Raw genomic sequence first — 17,489 nt, 5'->3', positions numbered from 1 at the left:
TTTTGTGTGTGTTTTTAGAGAAAGATTTTCTTCGTTAGCATCAACCCACTCCTGACATTAGGCCTAGGCTATATCATGCATATGTTTTTTCTGATGCTGAGCCATTTGCACAGTTTTAATTCAGCATGGTGTATGGATAGTAATAATATATTAAATAGAGTTTAATTACAAACTAATGAGGACATTTCAGTAAACTATGTCTTTAGTTTGTTTTACATTTCAGACAGGTGTGTTAAAAATCAAAGCAAATCATCAGACTTGCCTATACACGTTTACTCTCCATTCAGAAAATTGAACCATTAAAAAAAAAAATCACCTGTTTCAACAAAGTCAGACATAGCGGTGTGGCATGCCGTAGGCTATACATGCTCAAACTCTCAAGTTTTAGAAATATCATTTAATTAAATAATTTTAAGGCCCTGGCGATTTTAAAAGTGATAACAATGTTTCAAATTAAAATATATTATTAGATATTAGATAGACCTATATTAATTGTCCCCACTGACATTTGTCAATACTCTCCTGGAAAAAAATGCCTCCACACTTGGCCCTCAATAGCCGACACTCACGTTGACTACACTTTCATATTGTAGGCATTTTAAAATAACAAAAACAAACATAGCCTAATCAGACCTTATTCGACAATATTTGTTTTAATATCGTATTTGCCATTTTCCTTTTGCTGTCCTTGAAGCCAATGCGTGCGTCTTTTTAAAATAACATATTAGGTGTATTTGCATCATTATTTCCCATTAAAGCACAAAGAGTCAGATAAGCCTCCTCTGAAACACAGTGCAGATATGAGGTTACGGCAGCTGCAGCTGCATTGCATTGCAGACCAGAGACGACCTCTCCGATGACTGCAGCCGTCCTGTTCCTCCTGCAGAGGGCGCTGGCGGGCTCACCGCTGCTACCGCTGCTACCGCTGCTGCAGGTCCTGAAGAAGAAAAAGCAGGACTTCCGGTGTCCCGTCCTGTCACAGAAACCTCTCGGTGCATCGAGGTGAGTAACACTGGCGGAGCGGGCGGTGGATGGCATGAATCTGAAATGATACAACAGTTAACGCGCTATTTGTTCACCATGCTTATGTATAATCATGCTGGTGATTAAAATGTGAACTCGACGTGTTCGAGGTGTTTTAAAACACTGGTGTTACAGGGACATTTCTCTGACCTTGGCTAGCCAGCTAACGCTGCTAGCTAACGTATCATTAGCCGGCTTTGCAGCGGTCCTTAACTGAACAAAATGTCAAGGACCTGGTGTCATTGATCAGTTTTGACCACATTTGTGTTTTATCTATTTCTTAATCTCTCTGCAAGTTGTTAAAAACGTGCCTCATCATTTAGCTACTGCAGCCGGTGTATGTTTAAAGTCGCACACTGAGAAGACTGCGCTGCAGCCATGTTTGGTTTAATACAGACTAATCGTGTCTCGCCATCGGACAGAGATCCTTGAATATGTGACAAGACAATTCAATTAAAGCGTTTTAAAATTGCATTCATTTTTAATCCCCCATTTCACCAGTTAATATGCAACATTGTACTAGCAGCACAGAGATATACTTCAACGTAAATGACTACGTTGTTCAAATAACACGATGTAATGCAGAGGTAGCTCTCTATTACGACACCTGTATCATATACGTGAAATGCCATTGAGATACTAAAGAAAGAAAGTGGTAACGTACAACCTTGGGCACCTAGTCAAAGATGAATGCAATTTAAATCATACCTGGAAAATATCCTGCAATATAAAGGTTACAATGTTCAGTTTTGTTTAACTGAGGTGTTAATTCGTTGTTGATTGATTTTTTTTTTTTACACCTACCATTCAAAATAAACTCCAAATTGAATTAACGTCTTATTCCAACATCAAGTGTTTAAGTTCAGTACCTACTAAGGGGAACTTTGAGTTTAGATTTCTCATACAAGTCACTTAAAACTGAGCATTGATTGTGTGTGTGCCTGCGAGCAACCTGTTTAATGTAAAAGAGAAGAAAACCTTGACTATTGTGATGTTTTTGTAGAATACAAAGTCTGGACTTAATAGGACTTTCCTTTTCCTCTCAGTCAGTCAAGATGGCAGGTCGTCGTGTTGCCCTGAAGGCCGTTGATTGGGTGGCTTTCGCTGAGCGGATCCCACCCAACCAGAGGGGCATGTTCAACGCACTGAAGACTCGCAGTGATGCCATTTCTGCTAAGTAAGTCATACACCATCAGCAGGCTTTACTAGGAAACTATCAAGTTAGGGCAATTTTGTTTTTTGTCCATTTAGTACAGTAGAATTTTACTTCCACAACTAAACATCAGTAGTTTGCTGCTGATAAGATAGGCGATCTTCCTTTCAGTGAGAGAATGGGACGTACCAAGTCGACGGAGCCTAAGTGGTGTTGCTCATCTGGTTGATAGGCTTTGCAGTAAGCCTGACAGGAAGAGAGACATCTGTATACTCGGATTTCTTTATCACCAGTGCATAATTTAATCTCTCGCTTCTAACTGCATTTTATCAGGATGTCACTATCAGTAAATTTTCATTAAGCTGTTTCCTTTAAAGTTCATCTAGAGTATTAGACTTGACCACACTTATCTGGTTATTTAGTTTTCCCTGTAGTCCACTTCTTCATTTTTTCTTTTGGTTTTTCATTTCACTCTTTGATGATCTTTAGAGTTTTCTTTCTGTTACCATGTCACCTTCTCTCCTTATACCAGACTAGTCTCCCTGCCCGAAACCCCTGTAACCATTGACTGGAGCCACTACAAGAGCGCAGTGGCCAAAGCCGGGATGGTTGATGAGTTTGAGAAGAAGGTGAGTTCAGACATCATGGGAACATTGTGTGTGCACCTGGTGAGGAATGGGTTTAGAAACCCACTTCTGACACTGAATGGCAACTTAACTTAAATTGGTGGTGAAATTAATTTACAACAGCGCTCAGCAGCAGACCATACCTGCTTCCACATTAATGGTAAATTCTCAGTGGAAATGATCTCCTAGTGCCTATTGCCATTGTGGAGGCAATAATCTAATTAACAGACACATTTTAGTTGGTCACTTTTAGAAATCATCGGACACATGAAAGACATATTCCCTGTGCAACAAAAATCTTATTTAATAGTTATTTCATGAGACATTTTCAGCATTTGTTGGTTTGCTATTCAGTGGTAACTCATATCTTAACTCCTTCACACAGTTCAAAGCCCTGCAGATCCCTGAGCCTGCTGACACACAGACCAGCTCCATCAATTCCCAGGAGGCCGAGGCTGTAAGTGACTACAAAACATTGACTAAATATCGGTTTTAAAAGTCAGTTGTTGTCTTGACTTATGTGAATGTCAAAAAGAAAACTGGCAGCAGTATTGTGTGTATGTGTTTGTAACTACTGCAGGAACTGTAAATGTGCACTACTTACTGAAGATTCAATGCTAAATCAGACTTACTTACACAGAGAAGAGATCCCACTATTGGATGCTGTTGTTTTGCTTTTCCAGATAATTATGTCACCTTTTAATAACCTCATCTTTCTCTTGACAGAACAAAAATGCATTGGCTTACATTGAAGGATCAAAGGCCCGCATTGTCCAGTATGAGCAAGAGGTGAGACTGCCATTGCAGTAGTTGCTAGAGTACCTCGTGAACATTACACAATTTTAATTTAAAATCTAACTCTTCTTCTTTTCTCTCATCCTGTTGTGTTTTGTGTGTTTTTAGTTGGATAAATTTAAGAACATGATCCCCTTCGATCAGATGACCATTGAGGACCTCAACAACACTTTCCCTGAGACAAAGTTGGACAAGGTCAAACATCCCTACTGGCCCCACAAGCCCATTACTGAACTGTAAACCTCTTACTGAGCACTCACCTCACAATAAAAGTTATGTATTTTAAAGAGAAATGTTTGATGACTGCATTATTTGATGAGTAACTGATCTGAAGATGGTGCATCTGAATGAGGGTGAGCTTGTGATATTGAAGGCAGTGGCCATTGGGGGGCAGTGTTGCTGTACTTTTACATTGGAGGGGGTAAACTCGTGCAGTTTGAACGACCCCTTAAAAAACATACGCTATATTTTTATGTTTTTCTTTTCATCACGTGATATGTGTACAGCATCTGACAGGAGAACGGAAGAGAGTAATTTACCTGATACTAATCTACCGGTACCTCTAAATAGGCTGCAGTGACGTACTGATTAAATCAATTTCTAGATACCATGAAGCACAGAGGTGTGTTACATGAGAGTTGACACAATTACTCACCGTAGTTAATGATAAACACCTTTTCAACTGTCCTCTCCGCAGATGAACAACATCCTCAACTATTCGTCCGCATTTACAGGTTAACGTCAAATGTCAATTATTACTGTTATCCAATAATGGCTCGTCTGGCGGCATCCCTCGACCCTCATTGGACGCCTGCTATTTATTTACATAAAAGTGGGCGGGACATCAGGGCCTCAACCCAGATATGCGATTTGATTGGACCAGCCATACAGATCCTCGACTGCTGATTGGCCGAAGTTCTTGTGGAAGTAGAAGGAGGCGGGGCTTCATGAAAGATGATTTCCGTTTTATGTTATTTGACAGTCAGTGACGATTGACGGGAGACCATCCGCTCAGGTAAATGTCTCTTTTTAACAATCCTACTTGGGACTCATTGACACGTTTTCTGGGGGACATGTCGTGGCTCAGCGGCCTGTGGTTTACCGAGGGTTTGTGTCGTGCTGGCGCCGGTGAGTAAACCGCTGTTGAAAACAGGAGCTATCCGCTTTGGTGTGTCAGTAACCGTGGAGCTTAGTCAGACTAACGTACTGCTGCGGAGGTCAAAATGAAAAACGACAAACCATCACAGCCCGCTTCAGTCAGTAACGTTACGCCTCGGAGTTGTTGGATGATGACGCCCACCACCACCAGCAGAGTGAACCGCGGCTAGTGGCTCCTCGACAGCCGCTAACAGCAGCAGCAGCAGCAGCGTTACCCAGCAGCAGAGATTACCGGTACGTCCTGGATGGAGCAGGCGGCCGGCCGGTGCCCTCTGCCCCGGACGGCCCAGCGCTGCTGCTGCCTCACCTCGCTGGCTTCAACCACACGGACTTAACCGAGGAGAAACGCTAGTATGGCTGTAAACCCGTAACGTTTCTCCCAATGGGGTGGTGGTCATTTCCACTGTAAACAATAAGGCCTAACTGCATCTATTAGCCAGTCACCTATAGGCTTGACGTGCCCGTTAGCTAACGGGACCTGCCTTTGCATCAAAACACCCTCTGCTGGCGTGAATCTGCCCACTTTAGCACCAGCTTTGGGTTTTTATTGAAAGAAAACTCAGCTCTTTACTATGCTGCTCACAGCTCAGCTCGGTGTGTTTACAACATAACCAAAACAACCCTGCCAAGCGCCTTACAGCTTGGACGCACTAGACGCGGAACCGAAGCGCAGCGCCCTGGAGCGGAGGGAGTTTCAGTTCGGCGCACATGTTAACAGGTCTGCCTGGCCGCACATCTCGCGCTGTGGAGCGCAGTGCGCGCGCCTGGAGCGCTTCAGTTCGGTTCATTTCTATTTTTCGCGCGAGCCGCGCGCGCCGAGAGCGCCGTCTGTCAAGCTGGACAGACGTGGTCGTACCAGACAGGAAGTTGGGCACAGAAAAGGCGAGAGAATCCGGTCAATTTTCAAAATAAAATAATTAAATGATGATTAATTAAGTTGTTGCTTGTCCATCTATACATATTTGACCGTTGCGTCTGCACATGAGACACACAGACACATGTTTAAAATGACGTGTGTGTGAAAAACCGAGTGAATACGAGTATGAACGACTGCAGTCGATGTCTGACCGGCGCGGAGAGAGGAGGAGAAGTAGCTCCCAGTGCGACCACCCAAGCGCCCGAGAAGCCGCGCGCAGCGCGCGCGCCCAGCTTCCGCGTGCAGTGCGTCCAAGGGGTTACGAGAGGTCAGTAAGGCAACACGTCTGTGGGTGCAAAACTATTTTGGCCAGAGGGAAATAGGAGCTGATGTCGTCCTCCTGCTTCACCTTGGTCACTGCTTTGACAGAGCAGCTAGTGTTACTAAAACTAGCTGGTTTATTATTAATATTTACCCTTAAAATAACACATCTATAGATAAGTAGAATCTTCTTTCACTTTCACTATCATTAAAAACATCCATATGACGTTATTAAGTGTACTGTCAAACATCTAGCAACTGTACAGCAACTTGGTGTTAAAACAAACCACACTCTATAAAAAATGTATCATGGTAGGTAGGCTACACAGCCCAGAGGTCAAATACATTTCATGGACTAGTCACCTTACAGACTTGTTATTGTGAATATCATGGCTGAGAATGTGTATTGTGTTGGGGGGGGAAAACAGACACGGTTGTGTTTGTGGTCAGTCCAGGTCTGCCACTGGACAGTGGGAGTCAACACTAGCTTTATTGTTCATAGAGAACAATGGGAGTAGGCCTGCACTGAGGGAGGCACTGCTCGGAGGCTATAGAGGTTGGCTACTGTCTCTTCTCCTGGGAATGGCAGACCCGTGCTTCTCTTACAGCATCGTTGCCACACAAGGCGATGGGGAGAAAGAGAGAAGATCTGAGGCAAAGTGTCTTGTGTAGCAACAACTTTTGGTCAACTTTCGTATCCGGGATGATGAAAGTTTTGTTACAGAGGCTGCTGTACGAGACACAGACTGAGAAATGATAAGAGCACTAGAGACGGCAGCATCAGTCACAATCCCCAGTTCTCAAACCAGGATCAATGTTTGAACAGGCAGTTTTCAGAGGATGCTAATTATGGCAGGCTAATTTGCATTAAGGGCAGGTGTTTGCATCCTGCAAAAAAAAAAAAAAAATCAATAAATGTGTCTCCTGGCAGTATTATTTCACTTTTTTCCAATATCTTAAAATATAGATATATATGAATGGGAAAAACATAAGTCATGTTAGTGCCTGAGATGTCATTTGATTCTATAGTGGGGTCTTGAAACTGAGCATTTCCCTTAGGGTTATTTCATGTAACATGACACTCCACCCTTAGCCGGTCACTGATTGAATTTCATCAATACAGCAGTTCAGCCACCCTCTCATGTCAGGAAATACATTAGACAGATGCAGCTGATGCTAGTCTGTGTGTTGTTGATTTATATGAACCCAGGACAATATTAGTCCATCTCTGGTGTCACTGGAGGATATGTTGTACAAATTATAGAAGTCAAGATGGTCAGTAGTACAAAATATAGGCTAGTTGTTGTTTTTTATCTGCAACAAAACCCCAGATTAGAGCCAAAATGTGTAGGCCTAGTTGGTTTTATTGATTAGACAAAAGAAAATTAATCGAAAAGTATTTTGACATTTGAATTTTTCACCCTCTGGAGCTGTGATAAGGCATTGTCTTTGCCACATTTTGATCTTTCATTGACTACATTTTCAACTGAAAAAAGTCAAATTAAACACTGAGGGAAACAATGCATCTGCTTCCCATCAATACTTATTTTCTCTATAGATTATTATGAAGAATTATCTAGAAGCCTGTTTACAATTTGTCCGCTTTTTGTGGTAATTCCTTCTCTCTGGTTGTGAAGTTTTGTCCATTAGCCACGAGGCACTGGGTTGTTTAGCTAGATGCCTCTTGGTGCTTGTGTTGTAGCCTACTTTGTATGCCCTCAGCAAACACAGAGTCTGTGTTGTTATCCAGCTTGTTTCCTTCCCTCCGGCTTGGCTTTCTGCTGTGAGTCGTTGGAGCAGGAGTGGGAAATTGGTGGACTTCAGTGAGCTAGGCTAGAACTGCTGTTTATTTGACCATAGACAGTGAATGATGCTTGTTATCCCAGCTACAGCACATACGCCTGTGTCAGCTGAATCAACGGGCAGATGTGGGCAGGGAGGGAGATGTTTTGCTGTCGGCCTGGGTGAACTTTGGGAATTACTACTTCAGTGCAGTAGCTTAGTGTCCAGCATTGCAGGATTCTGGTTACACAAAGCTGCTCCCATCTAGTGTTTAGAGGAGTGCGTGAGAGGAAGGAAGTTAAAAATTGCACTTTAAACAAAAATACCGTTTGTGTAAATGCAATGGTTTGTTAAAGGAGTGGAAAAAACAAAAGAAGTGCTTTAAAAGCCATCAAGTTGTATGCTGGTGAAAGCAGATGTAATGCTTTGTGTTGAATGCTCAGAGTGGCATACAATTATTGGGTCAGTAAGAAGATCATCCCACAGGGAGGTGAATGGGGAGGGACGGATGGATAAAAGAGGGGAGAGGGTTGCCATCTGGATAGGTTTTTATCTTTTATCTCGAGAGTCTGCTGCGTTGGTGTGTATGTAACAGAGACAAAACCCAGACCCAGTGTCCTTGGCTGTGTGCTACTGTAGGATGCTATAATTTGATCCTTCTCTGAGTCTAGCATTCAGTCAAACATTTTTAAGGGGTGATTAAGTGTAGCTCTCACAAACAGATAAGCATACAAGCAGTTTACAAAAAGGGCCTCTCTGCCCCAAAGGCAAGGCTGTAACTGATTCATATAGTCTCTTTCTCGTTCAACCACATAGGCTGGTTTTGGAGAAGGTTATTGCATGTTTGCATACATGATGTGTCTATAAGACATAATTGCGGTAGTAAAAAGTTAGCCTAGGGGATTTTGTAGTTCACATGGAATGAGAAAGACTGGGATATCCAGATTTTGGTCAAAAGCCAAACACTCACTTGTGACTGAGTCCTGAGATGTGAATGGATGTGAAATGTTGCTAAGGCCTAACAAGGCAGACATCTTTCCAAAGAAGTCAGGACCAGGATTTAGATATCTGTACATGCCTGTGCATGAGTGGACATAGGCGTCCGTCCTTATGCCTTTTAGAGGATTTTAGCTGATATTTGTGGTTGACATAGTAGAAAAAGCACAGGTGTTTCTAATAACATTACGAATTGCCCTGCTCCATTTAAGTGTCCCAGTAAGCCACGGCAGTGTGACGGTGAGCCAGCACGCACAATAACATTACCCTGAAAGTGAAGCAGCGAGATGGAGTGAAATTGAATACTGTGTACAGCCCTAATGCAATTCTTTCTTTCCATCTTTAGCTTTCCTGCTATGAAATGTACAATAATATAAATATGTTGAGTGCGCATATCTGTATTTGTTTCCAGTGGCCGTTGATGGACCATCCCTATGAAGAAACAGGGTTACAATGGGACAAAGTACCTCGGAACAAGAGGTCCAGGGAGACAACCACGAGGTTGGTCTGTTCATTATATTGATTGCATCATGATAAAACACATGGAGGGGAGCAATAATGGTATAATGGACCAAAAAACAGAAAACCCACAGTAGTTTTTCTTATTCATGAAGAAGTGCTTCCTCTAGCAAACACAGAAAACGTCTTACTAATAATAAAAAAACAAGCATTTAAGCCTTAAGGCATTTGTCTTCAATGATAATAACACAGACTGCAAGCAGCACAATAGCTGCTCATAATGACAACAAGCCATCTGCTTCTTCAACCCTGTCTGAATATTGGTCAGATGATAGTTCAAGCAGCTACACACAGAACATTTTCCCATAATCAAGCTGCCTTCTCTGAGTCATTGGGGATTTTAGCTTCCTTTTCAAATAAAGTTATTTTCTCCATTGGCGACCTATTGTTTATTGCAGAAAATAGTTTTTGTTCTGTGATGAAAGATGGGATGGGAAAGAGTTTGTCCTTACAGGCACTCGGACAGTTTTTTAGTTGCAGACCTCATCTTGTCTCCTTAAAACTGTACACAGCTGCACACACGTACACTTTCTCACTTACACTTCATTTTACAAACTCTCTTACATATCGCTCGAAGCCTTCGTCTTCTGTGTGCACACGTTAGCTATGCACTCACTCACCATCTCACAGCCCCACTGTCAATATCCTGAGTGTCCAATCTTAGGCATTTTACTGCCAAATAACCCTGAGCTCCTCACACACTAATCAATAACCACTGATAACAGACATGCAGTCCCAGTGGCTGTCGGCCAGAACACTAAAAACCTATTACTCCTGCTCTTACAATACTGTATCTGATGGCAACCTAAGGAAACACACGCACACAAGACACGATAAAACAAACAAGCTTATCTTGGCCCTGGGATCTTTCCACTCCCTGCACTGACAGTTTAGCTTTGATGAGTAAAGACATAGTATCACTGAACTTGTGTGATAAAAGTCTCTTTAATCAAGCCAGAACTCAAACTACTCTGCTCTCTCCGAGTGGGTATCTTTAATCTTCAATGCTATATTTGCCCTTGCTCTGTCTGTAACAGTGTGAGTAGAGTAAATGATGATGTTGCATCTTTTGATGGGCCGGCAGAGTACTGGACCTTTTGGCTGTTCTGCTCTTTCAAACTATATTTTCATCTGGCCCTGTCACTGCACAATCTGAGTCACATGGATGAGAATGTGAACGTTCTGCATAAACATTGTAAAGTCCACCACTTGTTCTTTCAGCTGGATCTCCTTGGTTAGCAGATCGCTGCATTAGGGCCGTGTCAACAGACGCTCTCTCTCTCTCTCTCTGAATGCTGCTGTTACCAAGTTACAAAAACGAGTTGTCTCATTTCCGAGCCGCAAACACTAGGCTATCTCTAACTTTGAGTTTACTTTGCATACAATGGGGATAAAGAAATTAATAACAGCATTAGTGGCAGCTTTTGACATCGACCCCGACGCACCTTCAAGACGAGTGTGGATGCATGACATTAACCGAGCACGAAAACAGCTGGGCGAGTATCACCGGTAAGACGACGGTGTGTCAGACGAGCATCGCGCTGTTCCAAAATAAAAGTTGAACAGATTTCAACTCAGAGCAACTGGCTCTGGTGGACACGGGGTAGTAGTTTCATGTGAATAAGCAGATGCTGGGGTTTACCGCCAAGTCTAGACCAGTTTAAAGACTTTGTTAACTGTTCTGAATTACAGTTTGTAAAAGCATAATCATTAGTTATGCTTTTACAAATTGTAATTCAGAACAGTTAACAAAGTCTTTAAACTGACTTAAGTCATTTGTAGCCTACATATTCCCGCCGAACGCAACTCGAACTGACGCGTCCGGTCCGGTCCGGAACTCAAACCTAAGCCCTTAGGGCTCCATGACAGGCAGCCCAGTCCAGAGAGCAGAGGAGAGAGAGACAGCACAGCAGCAGGTGTGTGCGTGTGTGTGTGTCACGGGCAAACCCCAAATGGGAATGTAGAATGTTTATTATAGAAGAGAAACACACATTTAAGGGCCACTGATTTGTATGATCAGATAGATCAGATGCTGTAGGCTAAAGAGTATAGGCCTAAAATAAGCATGTGGGAGCCTCCTTTCACACCTGACAGTACAGCTATCAAGATAGAGATGAGGATAAGTCAGAAGTGGTGGAACAGTAAAATGTGGCCTGAAAGAAGCCCATGGTGAAGCAGAGGAAACGGGCCTTGAAAGTCTTTTCTGGAATGAAAATTCCAGAGAAGATGGTGACACTTAATAAAACAAAGATAAAAGGTGTTACAACCACCCCCACCCCTGTCAGTCACTGTTTGACTAGCTGTACCAGCATGGTGGTTTAAAATAAACATTTATGAAATGACTCATATTTCACCTAAAAACCTGCTCTTTCATCCTATAAGTTACCTAATTCAAACTTCAACGGTATCGATACTAATCAAAATTTAGACTTGGTCCAAAATATTAGTTTTTGACCTTAAAAAAAAAGTGTTTTAGCTGTAAAACCTACACACTCCTTCACACAGCCATGCAAATTCACAAGCAATGTCAGGGAGTGAGTGGGTACACATAATATTGATCACATAACTCTAATGTTATCCCTTATTGGTGAAAGTGATACTGTTACAACCATCCCCGGTCTCCCCTAAATAAAAATGTTTTTGAGTGAAGAAGGGCTCCCCCTCCTTACAAAAGCCAATTTAACCACTGATTGTTTCTCTAACATACATTTAGAACATACATTAACTGTGACTGTGATGAGCACAGTAACACCACACAGGGGTGAATGACAATTTCTGATATTCATTCACTCTTGTATTTTTAGGTCTGTCCAGAGCCAGAATGGCCAGTCCCAATTAATAGAGTAAGTTTGGAGTTAGGGCAGCTCTTTGGCTTGTTATTCAGCACAGTGTGTGAACTGAAGACTGCGGCCTTTCTGGTGGACTCCAGACCAGACCTGATGGGACATTTATGCATCCGTGCCAACGATAGCCACGGCCTGACGCAATATTTTCAGGACTGTCTGTCCTTGCAACTGTCCCGTTCACGTGATCTTGTTTTGCCTTTACAACTTTACACCTGGAATCACGAGTCCATAAATAGCTGAGTCTATGCCAAGTTATTATAAATAGGGAACATAGCAGCAACGAAGCTGTGTGGTTTCACACATGGCAAAACCTGAAAAGAAAAGGCCCTGAGAAACATAGCTAGAAGCCAAAGATATGGTCATGAGCATGGAAAAGGTCAGATAAGATGCTACATCTCCATTCTCTTCTTTTCTTGTTTCCCGGGCCGGACATTCCTGCCTTCAGGGCAAAATCCCTTATTCCCACATTCCATTACACCTCAGTGGAAGTGAAGCCTTTGGGCCCAGACCCACACAGCATTTTGGTCTGAATATACTGTAGGAGGTAGCAGCCACCAGACACATCTGACTTAGAAATTGCGATATTGTTGTTCTTTCCCCCACTCCTTCAGATAAGTAATGTGTCTGTGTATCTTTCTGTTGCAATAGGACGGGTTTAATAACATTAAGACATTTGTGGAGGAGGAACTACAGACAAGCATGGTGAGTGTGCAATCAGCTCTCATTGAGATATCTTCTCTCATTGCCTTAATGTAGCTGCCGTTGGGTCACTCCTGCAGGAAGTTGTACAACATGTTTCACCTTTACTCAGGAAGTTACATTTTGTTTTATATTGTTCACAGAGCAGAAGCAAACAGATCAAATAGTGAAGTCACGTTTTTATAACACTCAAGTAAATATCATTTTAGTGTTGCAGCCAGTAGGGGCAATTACATGTTGTTATTATGCAACCTTTGACCCTTTTTTTCTTTTCCCTTTCAGATGGTGGGGATGGTGATTGGTGCGGGCATCGCCATTGTTCTCATCGCCATCCTCATCTTCTTCATCTTGCGGAGGATCCAGCTTCGAAGTGAGTGAATGCCGAGACGCATTTCTTGTGCCATGTGCTCAGAACACACAACCATAGTCGTGAAAAAATGAGAACAAACTGACACTGATTTGTAACGTCTTACATTTCACAGACCTGGAAGCTCAGGAAGCACCCAAGTACCGTTTCCGCAAGAGAGACAAAGTCATGTTCTATGGGCGAAAGATTATGCGTAAAGTGAGTGTGTTGGCTGACAGAAAAGAGTGAGCCACTAATAACTGTTGTCAAGGCTCTGACTCATAGTGAGTCACGTGCCATGTCTGCCTTTCCAGGATATTGCGTTATGCAAGGATAATGCCACAGGGATAACAACATGTTTCCCGACAGGTCTCCCAGTCTACCTCTTCCCTGGTGGGTACATCTTCCTCCTCTCGGCCACGCCTCAAGAAGAAGCAGAAGATGCTCAACATTGCCAAAAAGTACATCAAAAAACAAAACTCATTCTCACCTACTCCCATCTCTGTCATACATAGTTAGTGATGATTAGTCCACCATGCATTTATTTTCTTACCTCATCCCACTATTTCTCACTTGTGTAGGATCCTGCGCTTTAAAAAGGAGGTGCCCACCCTTCAGGCTAAGGAGCCCCCTCCGTCAGTGCTAGAGGCGGACCTTACTGAATTTGATGTGGCCAACTCCCACCTCCCCTCAGAGGTGCTTTACATGCTGAAAAATGTCCGGTAAGCTCATGCTCTTTATGATGTTATTGTAATCACATTATCATGTACTTAAGAGCACAGTGTGCAAACAGGTGTCTTGGTTACGCACATGTCTGTACATTACCAAACTGATTTGCACAACTAGTTGAACACATGCTCCTACAGACATGCCCGTTAGATGTGTGGTTCTATTGTGAAGTAGTTCCCTGTCTGCGCTCTTATCTGACCTCAAAAACCCACACTTTTGATTATGTAAACTCATGCAGGTGAGCTGTGCAGTGTTCATTTGTGCACCTGTTGGCAGGCAGGTGTGTGTCCGCCTCCTAACCCCCCATCCTCTCTTTCGTCCTTCACTGCAGTGTACTGGGTCACTTTGAGAAGCCGCTCTTCCTCGAGCTGTGCAAACACATGGTGTTTCTGCAGTTTCAACAAGGGGAGTACGTCTTCAGGCCCGGCCAGCCTGACAGCAGCATCTACGTGGTTCAGGATGGAAAACTAGAACTGTGCCTTACTGGAATGGTATGCAAGCTTGTGTTGTTCATGCATAGCCCCATATCCCTGATATTTTTGTGAACGTTAACACTTGTTTTTATACTTCAGTATTACATGGTCTAATAATTGTTGTAGTAAAAAACTTGTAAACTCATGCACACAAAGAAGAAAATCTGCCAAACAGCTTAACTGTGAGATTTCTGGTTTTAACAGCTCATTAGCATCTATTAACATTTGACTCAGATAATCTCATTACTGGGGGCTGACTGTTGGCAAAGGTTGTTCTCATAATGGCAAATAAGTATCTTACAGGCTGTTTCAAAGGCCTTTACAATTCTCAATGAGGACATCAGAGACCCAGATCAGGCCTGGCGTTAACATGTGTTTTGGCTGATCGCATCACAAGTGGAGTGACCTTACACCTGGGGTTATAATGTCTCTTCACATGACTCTGGAGTGGCCACTTGTGACTGGATCTCACTTCCCTTTGCTCTATAAGCAACTGACCACGTATAATTTGTTTTCTTCCTTCATCTGATTGTGACAGACAACTCTATTGTGAATGTGTTTGTGTGAGAGAGACTAAAATATTTGGGTTCATCATCATTCGGCAGTAATTGGACGGTGTCAAAGGATGTCAGTAAAGTAGGCGGTCCTTCAATGGACAGTTCACATTCCTACAAGAATGTGGCCAAATGTCGCCCAGACCAGCTCTAAATGTTATCTGAGGAACCAGATCTCAGAAGATATCCTCAATGTATGTTCAGATCTTAACCTAAAGCTATCCACTCGTACCCGGATCATGCGGAAATGACGTTAATGCCAGGTCTGAACTGGGCCAGAAAGTCAGTTCAGGCCTGTCAGTTCTAAGAAAAACATTTTGTGACGAACCAGTTTCTGCGGTTTGATGTGTACACTGTTGTTCCTAGGATGGCAAAGAAAGTGTGGTGAAGGAGGTTTTCCCAGGAGACAGCGTCCACAGCCTCCTCAGCATCCTGGATGTCATCACAGTAGGTCACACACAGAATAGTATGGTGCCACACCTCTGTAGACAGATTTCCACTAGTGTCACACATACAGTACATCAACTCACACACCTTCAGGAGTGAGGTGTGGATGTTGGGCCGTATTCATTGCCTGACATAAATTCCTTGTTCCTTCACAAGCTGACTCACCATAACTTCCCCCCTTGGCATACTGTACATACGACTCATCCATTGATCTTAGGATGTATTTCGGTGAAAAACCTACATTGATTGGATGGAATCAGTATGATAATAAATGTCTTAAATGAGGGATGTTAATATGATAACAATGAAGATTTCTGAATTTGCCCGTTAAAGCTACAGTTGATAAGTTGGTGAAAGTGAAAGTAAACTCTGTGACTTTGTTGGAAATTTCAAGACAATACACCTTTATGAACCTCTGCCAAGCGCTCCTCTGCACACACAGACACACACAGACACATGGATTTTGTCCTAAATTACTCATTTAATGTCTGACCATCAGAATATAGTGACAGTTCCAGCAAATATGACTGAATAATTGTTACCAACTGAAGCTTTAACAAACAAGTAAAGATTTGCAGTTAATAAAACTCACTCCATAAATAGACTGGGAAAAAAAGTTCAAGTATCCAATCCTTGCATGCAGGGCCACCAGAAGCCTTACAGAACGGTGTCGGCACGGGCTGCAGAGGTTTCCACTGTTCTCCGTTTACCTGTAGAGGCCTTCCTCTCTATATTTGAGAAGTACCCTGAGAGCCTGGTGCGAGTAGTACAGGTGAGTTGGACATATTTATATATACATATACTTATACGTAGTTTTTATCTATAGGAATGTATGCATTCAGTGGTTTTGATGAAGTCATCCGTCTGTTTTTTTTCATATGATATTTCAAATGACTCTCTTCCTCTTCCTCTTCCTCTTCTCGTTGTATCTGTTCAGATTATCATGGTTCGTCTCCAAAGAGTGACAGTCCTAGCCCTGCACAACTATCTGGGACTCACCAACGAGCTCTTCAGCCATGTAAGTTCGCTACATGGACAGATGTGCATGCACACACAGTCACATGTAAACATCTGTGGCTAATGTGGTTTCAGGAATGCTGCATCCTGCACACACACACAGACACACTGAGACACACACGTACGTCATATAATTCACTCTACATGCTATTTGCGTGTTTTCTATAGGAAATGCAGCCCTCGCGTCTGCCACCACCACCATCACCCCACCCAACTCGCACCAGTCCCATCCGCCATGGCAAGCGCTTTGGCAGCCTGACAGTGCCTGAGGAACAACGGGAAGCTGCCATTAAGGGCGAAGCTGCAGGTTGGGGGAAAATGATACTCTTTGTAAATGATCAATATATGGATTGTACATTTTCCACAGCTGAATGCTACATATTTGATTTCTTTACAGGAGGAGAACAAGGGAAGGATGGAGCAGTGCCAACTCTGAGCAGGACTATCTCTATGCCGGTGGACATCGCTGGTGAGGAACTTCCCCGTTTACAGGGGATAATGTGTTTGTGATGTTCTTTAGTTTTACCAGACACATTTTAACTGTACTATCTGGTGCTATTTTGACAAAGTGGAAAACAGATTAGCTGAACTATGTGAATCCACAGAATGGTTAAGCATGTGACCTAAAACCACCTCACTCAGCTTCTCTGATGTGATTCCTCTGTACTATTCACTGCATGTAGCCAACATGTTGGACAAGTTCACACTGGTCACGATGAAAGCATTTTATTCAAGCAGCAACCCACTGTAGCGTCTTGTGGACAAGTTTGAACAGTTATGAACTAAAGTGCAGCCGCTTAAAAAGTCTGGTCTCTGTTCTGCACAGTGCAGTTAGATAGGCAGACCAGGCTATCACAACCATCACGTTAACATAGAGGTTCATGCTGTGAACAGAGATGTTTACATGTGATAACCAGTGGTGAAGTTGTTCTCGGAAAGTCTGACATTGTTGCTCTCAGAAGGCTTAAAGGATGATTGCCCTCTGGCGTCAAGAAAAATGCTATTAATTATGGACCATTTACAGTAATATTTTTGTCTCTGTAGATTTTAAATTACTGAATTTGTTTTAACATGCAGCAGATTTTGCCACCTGTATTAATCAAACAAAAAGTTCTTAATTCGTTCTGTTCATGCCTAAATACCACTCAA

General features: G+C 42.7%; 2 protein-coding genes across 4 annotated transcripts in view; both read left to right on the top strand.

Moving 5' to 3' along the window:
• Positions 1–933: 933 nt before the first annotated feature.
• On the top strand, positions 934–3,890 carry LOC310986833 (ATP synthase subunit d, mitochondrial-like). The gene is made up of 6 exons (XM_083972922.1): positions 934–1,002; positions 2,070–2,200; positions 2,709–2,805; positions 3,188–3,259; positions 3,529–3,591; positions 3,706–3,890. Exons 2-6 carry the CDS (start codon positions 2,079–2,081, stop codon positions 3,835–3,837), a joined length of 486 nt encoding a protein of 161 aa, XP_083829048.1. The 5' UTR covers positions 934–1,002; positions 2,070–2,078; the 3' UTR covers positions 3,838–3,890.
• Positions 3,891–4,535: 645 nt separating this feature from the next.
• Positions 4,536–17,489, top strand: part of pnpla6 (patatin-like phospholipase domain containing 6) — a 29,584-nt gene continuing 16,630 nt past the window's right edge. For 2 of the 3 annotated variants that reach the window (XM_083973459.1, XM_083973461.1), the window contains exons 1-13: positions 4,536–4,612; positions 9,123–9,211; positions 12,724–12,777; positions 13,057–13,144; positions 13,257–13,339; positions 13,490–13,581; positions 13,702–13,842; positions 14,181–14,340; positions 15,243–15,323; positions 15,967–16,095; positions 16,261–16,341; positions 16,509–16,647; positions 16,738–16,809. In XM_083973459.1, the coding sequence (XP_083829585.1) occupies positions 9,164–9,211; positions 12,724–12,777; positions 13,057–13,144; positions 13,257–13,339; positions 13,490–13,581; positions 13,702–13,842; positions 14,181–14,340; positions 15,243–15,323; positions 15,967–16,095; positions 16,261–16,341; positions 16,509–16,647; positions 16,738–16,809 (1,168 nt within the window). In that variant the 5' untranslated portion in view covers positions 4,536–4,612; positions 9,123–9,163. The other variant, XM_083973460.1, reaches the window with a different exon arrangement.

This window comes from Trachurus trachurus (assembly GCF_905171665.1).
Source record: "Trachurus trachurus genome assembly, chromosome: 1".
NCBI classification, from domain to species: Eukaryota; Metazoa; Chordata; class Actinopteri; order Carangiformes; family Carangidae; genus Trachurus; species Trachurus trachurus.
This window is presented reverse-complemented; position numbering and strand designations above follow the sequence as displayed.

What these genes read in the sequence shown, in the direction of transcription:
- LOC310986833 (XM_083972922.1), top strand. Translation starts at nt 2,079, where the DNA reads ATGGCAGGTCGTCGTGTTGCCCTGAAGGCCGTTGATTGGGTGGCTTTC. An exon ending in ATTCCCAGGAGGCCGAGGCT is followed by an intron (nt 3,260 to 3,528) that starts GTAAGTGACTAC and finishes TTCTCTTGACAG; the next exon opens with AACAAAAATGCATTGGCTTA. An exon ending in TTGTCCAGTATGAGCAAGAG is followed by an intron (nt 3,592 to 3,705) that starts GTGAGACTGCCA and finishes GTGTGTTTTTAG; the next exon opens with TTGGATAAATTTAAGAACAT.